The sequence below is a fragment of the Poecilia formosa genome, unplaced genomic scaffold, assembly GCF_000485575.1.
Source record: "Poecilia formosa unplaced genomic scaffold, Poecilia_formosa-5.1.2 Scaffold332, whole genome shotgun sequence".
In the NCBI taxonomy this organism is placed as follows: Eukaryota; Metazoa; Chordata; class Actinopteri; order Cyprinodontiformes; family Poeciliidae; genus Poecilia; species Poecilia formosa.
In genome coordinates, this window is record NW_006800271.1 from 439311 (window position 1) to 450523 (window position 11213).

General features: G+C 39.5%; 1 protein-coding gene across 1 annotated transcript in view; it reads left to right on the forward strand.

The window, feature by feature from the left end:
- Positions 1–10295, forward strand: part of LOC103152882 (polypeptide N-acetylgalactosaminyltransferase 10-like) — a 94786-nt gene extending 84491 nt beyond the window's left edge. Inside the window, exons 9-12 of the mRNA XM_007573537.2 lie at positions 3057–3278; positions 3522–3638; positions 5856–6005; positions 7127–10295. Of these exons, the coding sequence (XP_007573599.1) occupies positions 3057–3278; positions 3522–3638; positions 5856–6005; positions 7127–7291 (654 nt within the window). The 3' untranslated portion in view covers positions 7292–10295. The remainder of the gene's footprint in view (positions 1–3056; positions 3279–3521; positions 3639–5855; positions 6006–7126) is intronic.
- Positions 10296–11213: the final 918 nt, after the last annotated feature.

Genomic DNA, 11213 nt, shown 5'->3' on the forward strand with positions numbered 1-11213 from the left:
TAAGTCAAGATTCAGAAAACTGTGCATTAAAAGCAGATTTATGGGATAACAACTTCCTTATTAAATAAAGGAACATGCTGAAGTTTGAGTATTTTCAAAGGCCAACGTTTAAAACCAGTCATTGACACGACTCTGCAGCAAGTGTAATTAATTATTAATAGTTAAGGAAAACACATCAACATGGAATTACTACATTATCCAGCACCACAATATAGATTTACATTCATTCTAAAGACACTTCAGATTTTGTCATTCATAAAAACTTTATGTTGACTTGATGGATCCTCACAGAGTGGAAACAGGAACTGTTGATGGAAAAACACAATTTCTGTAAATAAAGTGATGCCATGTGTTCCAGTCCAAGGAGGAAAAAGGTCGTCCAGCCTGTTGTCAGTCCCGGTGCCAGGCTCTGTGAGGGTCAGGCCGATTTCCACTTCTGCCAGGGCATCATTAAAGAAGAGACACTTTAGAGGTCACATCAAGGACACATCTGGCTCATGCGTTTCCCATCAAGACAATGAAAAACCACATTCGGTATACTTTAGAAACACAGTGGAGAACTGCTGGATCAGTCTGCCTCCAGTCGCTCAACGTGTGAGAATTTATTTAGTACTCATGAAATAAAAAGCTATTGATTTTGTGGTAAATAAAAAGCATAATAGAACACAACAGCATCTGAAACACTTGGTGTCTAACAAGCATTGTGAGAAAAAGTAACAAAGTTATGAACTTTACCGGTCGCACTTAAAATGTTGTTACTGAATCGAAGATGAACCATATTAGAGATGCATAAACTACCTCACAATGTCTTTCAAGTTTTCCTCTTAGATCATTGTAGAACGTGTGTTTACACACTCTTTCCGTTTAGTTTTCGCTTTGCTTGATGTATTTTCTGGTCATTTTAAAGACACATTCAGATAATAATGGCATTACAGGAGAAAGAGTAAGAGAGCAGCATGTTTTTTAGGGAGGTACCAATTAATAGGCCCAGATTTCCTTCATTTTGGGAGATTTTACTTAGTCGATATTTACATGTGAAGCTGACCTTGTCTTCCTTGTCAACAGGGGCTATAGCAGCCCCTGTTGCGGGTTACCATAGAAATGATGTGTTCAGGGCAAAAGTCTAAAAATCAATCACCATCTTCTTTTGCTCTGCTGTGAGAGAGGTTTGACTGACAGATCCACATCCTGGGATTGTCTGCAGGTTTTTAGTTGTCACCCCTCTGTTGCCAAAACAGCAACTTTCTTGCTACATTTCAGAGAAGAAAATCAGCATTGACCAGAAACAGAATTGGTAGGTCAGGCTTTTCAGATCGGCTGGAAAACTGCAATCAGTGCACCGCTAATATATGCGTCTTCCCCCTCCTGGAGCATCTCTTAATAAAATGTTTGGAAGTTTTTTTTTTGTTTTGTTTTTTTTATCCTATTTCATTATAAAGCATTTCTCAGAGAGGAACCGTCTTTCTCCTGTAATTCTCTCATAACCTGCTTGCCCGGGAGAAGCAGGAAGTCCCTTCAGCAGGTGCTGTTGTTTTGAATAAAAAGACAACTTCCCTGGCAGTCTGGGACCTGAGTGGATCAGAGGATCCCAGGACTCTCTGAATGCACTCAGCCTGCCGGGAAAACCAGCCGCTGCACTCAAATTCACCTGAAGAAGCTCGGAGCTTTAGTTTCGCTGCAGGCAATGAGCCGTGCTGCGGGGCTTTGTGTGTGGCTGGAAGCGCTTTCCCAAAACATCTGTACCTCTGAAGGCTGGAGGAGATGCGATTCTTCCTCCCTGGGAGCCGCGCTGAACCCAGATTATTCTTCCTTTCATCATTCGTAGCTGTAAGGTTCCAGCGCGTTCTCCCAGACATGCAAACACACTTCAGAAGCTGCTCGTCTCAATAAGCCTTTACACCCACAAGGCTTCAAATGCTTGGATTTCTGATTGTGCAAGTGATTTATTCTCACCTGTGCATTTACGGCTCACTTTAAAAATATGTCAAACGTGCAATAGCTGTAGTTGTAGAACAACATATTCAGTAATTAAGCCAAAACTGTGCAAAAAATATACATTTGCAATTCAGAAAAATAAAAATCCTCCTTTTTCTGTAATTCTACTCAGGTGACAGTCTTAGCTTAACCTTGTTCAAATCCAATAAAAAAAAAAATAAAAATAAAAATCTCCAATTAAGCACCGTTTGCTATCCAATTAGTAATTGGTTAATTAAATAAAAATAATTAACAGATTTTTATTTTCTTACTTTTCCAGGTATTGGACCATAAATCTAACTCTCCCTCTCCTGTGTAAATGTGTACATGATAAACAAAGCAACCAAAAGATCCACTGTTGTAAATCTGGCTGTGATCTTCTTTCTCTGGTCTTTGTCACCTTTCTTTTCCTCCCTACAGATAATCAAGGCCAAAACATGATGCAGCCCCTGTTGTGGGTTACCATAGAAATGATGTGTTCAGGGTGACATGCAGCATTTACCTCCACATACACTTTTAAAGGATTTAGTAATTTCAGTATAGAATTGCTAGAAAGAAATTCCCTCCTGATATGTTTTGCAAACTTTGATAACGACCTATAAAAAATATCATTCCTGACTTGGAACTCTTCTGGGTTCCAGGTCATGATTCATTTTGGGCTCAAATACTTATTTCACTGAATGACATATTAGTTTAATCTCTAATTTATCTATATTATGGAGCAGTTGCTACATATAGATTAAAAACTGGAAATTATCTTTACCTGCAGTTCTTATTTTACAAAAGTTTCAGAATGAAACCACATTGGAAGAAGCATACATGGAAGTTTTCACTGTATTTATGTATTTTTGCTAGTAATTTTGGTACCTGTGCCTAGAGGTGCCCGGCATGTTATGGAGAATTGATGCTAACCTTTAGGGGATTTTAAAAGTTTTGTTTCATGCAAAAAAAAAAAAAGAAACATAAATATAAACATTTATTTTATTAGCCACAAATGATTTCCTTGTTGAATTTGACCCAACAAGAACAATAATCTGACCTACACCAAGATTCCCAGAATATCAGACTGTTTTTAATTCCAGAACCTGAAGCGTGTAGCAGAGGTGTGGATGGACGAGTACGCCGAGTACATCTACCAGCGTCGGCCCGAGTACCGCCACCTGTCGGCCGGAGACGTCACATCGCAAAAGGAGCTGCGCAACAAACTCAACTGCAAGAACTTCAAGTGGTTCATGAATGAGGTGGCCTGGGATCTGCCCAAACACTACCCGCCGGTGGAGCCCCCTGCTGCCGCGTGGGGAGAGGTACAGTTTGTCCCACTCATGGATTTGTTGGTTAAAGGATGGAGAACTCTCAACTGAATTATAAGCTGGTTTGCCTGACTTATCAGAATGTTATGCTTCCTAACTGGAGTGATGTATTTCTCATTCTATTCACTACTTCTGACACCACTAATAATCTAATATTGAGTACACGTGATTGGGCATTTTGAACTGTTGCAGGTTAAAGTCTTGTTTGTGACAGTTGTTTTCTCATTATTACTGCAGGTCCGTAACGTGGCCAGTGGACTGTGCCTGGAGAGCAAACACTTTGTGTCTGGAAGTCCAATACGACTGGAGAACTGTGTGAAGGGCCGAGTTGATGTTAGCTGGAGTCACGGACAGGTAAGAATTAGCCGACATATTTTACTGGTTGATATTTTCTATATTTTTATATGACTCACTGAATCATTTAAAATATATTTTAAACAGTTTTATTTGTAAATCCATCCAATGTAGTTGGTTAATTAATGTTTTCAATCATTTCACCTCGTTATCTGTGTCAAGCTGGATGGATTTTACCTCCAGCACCCAATTCTAGCTATTCCTATCCTGTTAGAGTGTGGGACTGATCAGTTTGTTGACTCTTGTTTCTTCACTTTTTCTTTTGGCCAGACTCTAAAATCTGGCCAAATATTTATATTTTCTTTATTGTTGGAACAAATTGTTGTGGATGTGGAAGATGTTCTCACACCCATAAGGCCAATGTTGAACAAGCTCTACACAGTTGGCAGCAATATCCTGCAGCGCTTTCAGTCCTGAAGCCTGAAGGACCCTTTTAAACATCCTGAAGTCTTTTACCTACCATGTTGCGTTCACTGGTTTCCTGCACTTTTGGTGGCGGAACTTTTTTCACTGCTGACACAAGAAGACACTGGTTTAAATCATATCTGCACATTCATGTACAACTTTCACTTTTTGGATTAGACCAGGTAACATAAGCTGGACTCTCACAGCTTCACCTGTAATAAAAAAAAGTCTTTAGTTGTTAAAAAAATAATAATAATAATACATTATGCAAAGAGATACTTTTGGAAAAAATAAAACTGCATCTGATCACTCCATATAATAGTCTTATTATAATGGGAGGTTTTGACCATGTCTGTATTTTGGTAAAATAAGAAAATGTTTCCTGTTTATTTTTTATTTTTTAATCAGGATAAAATTAAACAAATTACACAAAACATATAAAGTATTTTTTTATTGAAATATATATATTTAATTGATTGATCGTGTATATGCTGTAAGAAAAAGTGAATCACTGATAATTACTAAATATCTTATTTTGCGTCTTTATCATTGGATTTGATGTGATAGCTCTAGTTTCTATGGCGTAATATATTTGATATAATAACTAAAAAGTAGTCTACTTCCTGTTGGTCAGCATTTAAATTATTCTTGATCATTTCTGTCTAACAGTGACTAAGTTTATTTAAGTTATTTCAAGAGAACTTGAAGCTGCCTCTGCTCTCTCATCCCATTTGCTGCAGGTAATTAATTTTCTTATCTCTGCCATGTTCGGCTCCCTGTGACTGTACCTCAACAGCTTAAGACTTCTTATCACTGTAGTTCAATTAGTTAATTGGTGTCTGACCAAACATTCATTTGGATAAAGACAGAGAACATCTGCGTCATGTGTCTCTATATATGCAGCTGTTAGAGTATTGTGACTTTTATTCTCCCCATAATGTAATTTTTATCAGTCAGATCTTCTTGGTTTGTTGAGTTAAACAAATCAGGACTCCTGATTGCATTGCAAAGTCTCATATTTTTTTCTGGTGGCCAGTCAGTTCAAAAATGTACCATATTATATCTCCATAGTGAACAAATCTGTTGGGACATATTGCAAGTTGTACTCATAGATTCATAATTCTTTCAGCTTTATTTATATCACGGTGTTATTGAGTTGCATTAATAATCTGACCAGATCCCTTAATATCCTTATAATAAACCTTACTGTCTCTATCACCTCAAATGTTTTTATTTCAAAGTGGCATTACAGAAGACTGAAGGTTTGTCCCCATAGATTGTCACTGTTATTATCTCTTTATTAATCATCATTCTTGGCTAAGCACACATGAACGCCACATACAGGCAAAGACTTCATTACCTTTCCATGTCTCAGAAGGCTTGTGTTTGTACTCGCGTGTCACACCAAGGATCTTTAAACTGAGCTCATAATGCAACCTTAATGGATTGAACGTCCCCTTTTGTTTCCTGAACGTCTTCATGGCTTCGACAGTTTAATTGCTTTTGTCCAAAGACGCATTGTAGTTTAATTTGTGACATGGTTACGAGTCGTTTTTGGCACTAAGGAGAAATGGATTTGCTGCAAATCACAGGAGGTCCTTAAGTGGATGTCCTTGTCACGTCTTTTTTGGTTCACTACAAAAGAAGCGAGGAAACGGTCAGAGAGCCGGAATGGCTGAACCATTAGTAAAAGCACACAGCAAAGCAATACTTTCTGGTTTGATTGAGACTCTGTTATTGAACTTTCCGACTTTTACAGATTCCCACTGATTTGTCTCTTTTGATCCAACATGAAGTTTGTTTTCCCTGCAGGTGTTCACATTTGGCTGGAGGGAAGACATCCGGGTGGGTGACCCGATGCACACCAAAAAGGTCTGCTTCGATGCCATTTCCCACCACAGTCCTGTCACGCTGTACGACTGCCACGGCATGAGGGGGAACCAGCTGTGGCGCTATAGGAAGGTACTCTACTGTCTTTCTTGAGCTGGAAAAATGAAGCTGACTATTCTCTGTGAATGCTGTAAGAAAGCAGCATATTTTATTTATATTGGTCTGAGTCTTAATTTAATCAACAGTTATGGTATAACGGAAAGTACAACCATCTTTAGTGCATCAATGTATAATAAAAATGATTTGCTGCTTTTACAGATTCAAAAGTCATGTACACCACAGAGTTCATCCTATCCAGTAGTTACTTATTAAAGGGGACATATTGTGCAAAATTCATATTCTACATAATTTTGTATTTCTATATGGACCTCTACTGCTTCTGAAATAAGTTAGTAACATTAACTTATTTTTTGTAATAAGTTGATGTTTTCTGGTGTCTGTAAAATGAGCCGTTTTTAAAATTCCCAGAATATATCATCACTAATGAGCAGCCACTGCCTCTCACCTAGCAACCCCAGATGAGTCCATCTCATCACCTAGCAACGCCAGTGGTGCCCTTCTAGTCACCTAGAAACCCAAACAAAGCTCCAGCTCATTTGGTCAGCAGGTTTTACTGCTGTATGCGTTGTACAACGGCTGCTGGAAAAAGCAAGTGTTTTGTTGTTCACTTTCAATCCAGAAACCACTTGCTGCATTCTTGTGGGTTGTGCAGTAGGCGCCACTTCTGCTTTTCAAAGATGTATGGTTGTATCTATTTGCAGCAATTTTCACTGGTGAGTGTAGATGTAGAGTTGGGGGGCGTGGCCAGCAGCAGATTAGTTGGATTTAAAGTGACAGAGTCCTCAAACGGCTCATTCCGAACTGACCAGGCTAAAATTCAATTATCTAAGAATGATTTTATGCAAAATATTTAATGAACATGTTTTTTATAGTCATAGAACTGTTGCTAGCAGACTACTGCTAGCAACAGTTGCTTCTGTCATCTCGGTGCTGATATCTTTAAATCTCATCTACAAACACACACTTGTATGCTAAAGGCTGGTCTTTTTTACATTGTCCTGATATGTCAGTCTGTAGAATTGAAGAACATTTTAAATAGTCAATGCAGATCTGAGAACTGGACTCTACTGTTAAACCCATCAGTTGTTTTCCATCCTTCCTTTCTCTGATCTGTCTGTCTTCTTGTTCTCCAGGACAAAAGCCTCTATCACCCCGTCAGCAACAGCTGCGTGGACAGCAACGCCAACGAGCGGCGGGTCTTCATGAACACGTGTGACCCCTCGTCCCCCAGTCAGCAGTGGCTGTTTGAGAGAACCAACAGCACAGTTTTGGAGAACTTTAACCGCGGGACGAACTGAGTCTGTGCAGCTCAGAGACTCTGAACTCGTGCAGCCGTGGAATCGGCCGCCGACGTTGCTGCTACTGCTGTGAACAGGAGCGTTCCCTGTTGTCCTGGAGCTTGGGGGTGGAAGGCTGTTATTTTTTCTTGCAAAGGTGCCAGAAGTAAATCAAGATGAGATATCGTAAAGAAAAGTTAAAGGAGAGACTGAAATTTAGTCTGATTAATGGTGTAAAAGTGACTTAAGGGTGTTGTGCTTTGGCAGCGGGTCTGTCTCACTTCCTGGTTTTGCTTTTGAGTTATTACCCGAAATTCCTCATCATTCCCTCTCCCTTTTATCCCCTATTTCTTGTTTCGCCCTCCCTCCTGGCCCTCACGATGTGCCTCTGCCCTTCCGTCCGTCTCAATCTCCCTGCTTGACTGCACCTTTGCCCACCCTTTCCATTCTCTCCCTTTTTAAATCCCCTTATGTCTCTCCGGCTCTGACAACCTCCCTGGGGGAGCTTGTGGGAGGGGAGGGAGGCAGCTTCACGCTGAGCCAAAGTCATCCTGACACCCGGTGAAGCCAGGCAGAACCACTCCAAGAATCAGCCAGCAAATGGGTTCTTCTCTACGTCTGCAGGCAGAGACGCCATGAGCGGAGCTGACAGAGAGACCGAGGGGACGAGACTGCCACCTTCTGCACACGCTCAGCTCGTTTCCCCCTTTATTCTCTGCCCTCCCAACGTTTACCCATGAGTCACTCTCAGATTTGTCTCTGTGCCGCGTTGGCCTTCTATTTTCTTCAAACACGACTGCCGTCTGATGTTGGGATCTGTCCTGCTTGGTACGGAAAAACGTTGCACATTTGTTTTTTTTTCTGCCCCTCGCCGAGTTCTAACCCAACTTTGAAACTTGGGATGTATTCCCCATGCTCCGTCGTCTCCCCCACATGTAAACATTTCTAAGCTGTCCTCTGCTGCTTCCCAGTTCAGTCACTGGAACGACCTCGTCACAGACGGCCGAGCGGCGGGTCTTGTTCTCCGGCTGTGTGACGGGCGGGCCCGCTGATTCATGGCAGGCCGGGGCCGATTGGCTGCCAGCCAAGCTGATTCATCACTTTGGCTGAATTACTCCGGATGGCCTGACCGAACTAGTGCTGGGATTCAGATAAACTTGAATGGAAATCTTAGTGCCTTTTGTTGGAAACCAGAAGGTTTTGTGTTCACAGTGACAGAGAGCGTTTCAGGCAGTCTCAGTGGAGCTTCGGTGACTTTAAAATGAAGCTAAAATGACCTGCGGTGTAGTGAAGGCAGCGCTGTTTATTCTTGACTCCTGTGAAGCTTTCGAAGTTAGCGCGCTCCGAAAGCACAAACCTAGAGACTGTTTTTCCTTCCATAGTTTCTCCTGCCTTCAAAGGTTGGCTGCAGCCTTTCCTAGACCTTAATCCTGGCAAGTTGCTGTGATTCTAGTTCTTTTTTCTCACCTGTGTTCAATCCAAAGTACTTTAATGGTAAAGAGAAAGACCTGGTGGTGGTTATTAACCCTTCTAATTTCAGATGTTTTTGTCTGTTAATTTATTTTTCTTTATTTTCTGAGATTCACCTTGATTTTTTTCTTTGTTCTCGATAAAGTTTGTTTTCCTTTTGGGTTTTTCTGGGATGCTCCACACTTCCTAACTCAGTTTGGAGAGATCCAGTAAATCAGATGGAAACAAACATCATGATTTTGCTTCATTACAGTTTGTTTGTTTTTTCTTCACATCAAGTGCTTTATTGTCTGTGTGTGTACAAACTGGAGATGCTTCAATTAGCTGAAAAGAATCAGGCTTTTTTTTTCTTTTTTTTTTTTGCTGGATCTGTTCTGATCAGTGAGGATGAAATATACATTTTTATTCCTGATTTTCCTTTAAAGTGAAATAAAATAAAATAAAAACTCACAATTTTTTTAGTGTGTGAACACATCAACCAACAGCATGCACAAATCTGAAAAAAAAAAGACTTACAGATTTATGTAAGAAAAAAGTGCTTTATGCAGGGAAAATGCATCTGCACTATTTCATACTTTTATTAAATCAGCTGTGAAGCAAACACTCAAGAAAAGGTTTTTAATTCCTCTAAAAGACTCGTTGTGCTTCGCCAGCAGTTCACGCAGCAAACGTTCAGAAGAAGCCGTTTCATAGCAGGGCCCTTTGCACACGCTGTGCAGTCAGGCTTTGCTCCCAAGCTGAAGGAAGTGGCTCACTTTCATATTATTTACAATTTGTCATCCTTTCTTTGCTCGTCTACTGTGTATCCAGTTCACTGATATTATTTAACAACAATAAACTTTAACTACTTAAAACTGAAACCCAGCAAACATAACCATGCTAGCATGGAAGTGTTTGTTCGCTGTTGTAGTTTAAAATAGCAACACTTTAAAAATTATTAGGGCTAAAGCTTCTGCAAGCGACTATATGCTCAGCACTTCTTCTTTAGTACAACTGAATTTTAAACAAAGCAAAAAAATAGATGGAAATTTATTCTGTTAAATTAGCAACTTTAGAACCACAATGACAACTGAAACAGCGTTCATATATATCATTCATCTGAACTACAAAATAAAACATACTTTACGCCTTGATGCATCAGTATTCATGAGGTTAAAAAGTTCTTAAAATACAAAGTAGCATTCGCTCACCTGTTGTGTCTGACATGTTGGTACTAACTTAGTGTCTTAATTATAACCGTATTAACATATTTCAAAGAATCTGCTAAAATGTAAGTTTTAGAGAGAATCTTTACTTGTTTTTTGTCATCCCTTGAATTGATGAATATGAAAAAGTTTTAATGCTACAGGGGAAAAAATCTGAATTCTGACTTTAATGTTGGAATCCTGAGAAGTTAGAAAAAGGTTGAAGGTCTTAAAATTAACATCAGTTCTTTTTGTTTTTCTTTTAAGCATTTATTTTCTAGCATTTATGAAATATAAATTATTTTGGCAATTCTAACTAAGTTAACACAATAAAAGTTTGGTCATATTTAACTTCAGCAGAGAGAGACAGAGAAAAAATGAGTATTAACTTCTGGTTTCAAACGTTTCAGGAACGTTATGTTTTACTTTATTTATCTGGAGAGTTGAAATGACTGGTGGAAATGCTGAGTCTGTTCAGAAGTTGCCCCTGACCTTCCAGCGACATGTCTGGACGTATCCGTTCATCATCAGATGTTTAGGGTGCGACATGTGATTCACTGAGTCACTGCAGAAGCTCGGTTACCGACTCATAACCCAGTGGGACCAAACTCCTGCAGGCGTCTGACCTTTTCACAGCCTGATGCCACATGACTCTGTTCTGTTCTCTAACTCGTATTCACTTGGACAGATCAGGACAGAGGTGAATGATTGGTAGAGTGGTGGATACTCCAGGCAAAATATTTTAGTTTGAAATGGAAAAAGTGTAAGTACTGAGCCAGACTATCATTGATTTAATGGAAAGGAATCTGGATAGTAATAATCACTGGCAGCTGTTGGTTTGGTGTCTTACACTATGAAATCGGACAAATCAGTGCAAATAGTTCAGCTGTCTGACGTACTGAGCAAAGGAGACTTGATTTTTATCTTTTTGGTTTTTTTTTTTACTTTTTTAGTTAAAACTTTCAGAGGATCAGAATCAAACAGTAAGTTTAGTATAAAAATGTCAAACTTTGTGAAGTTTTACGGGCTGAAAAGCAGAGACAGACTCTTCTGCTCCACAGCTGCATGATTTGAGTTTTATCACTGCAGCTGATATGGGAACGACTTCTGGAAATAACACTCCATTGTCAATTATTTACCTTAAAAAAATACTGGATATATATATATATTAGAGATGTGCCAATCAGGTTTTTTCCTCCCTATACCGGTACCGATCCCATAATTATTGATTTTTTTTTTGTTTTTTTTTTTATCATAAGCACTACCGGTTACATTATGTGGAAAAACGA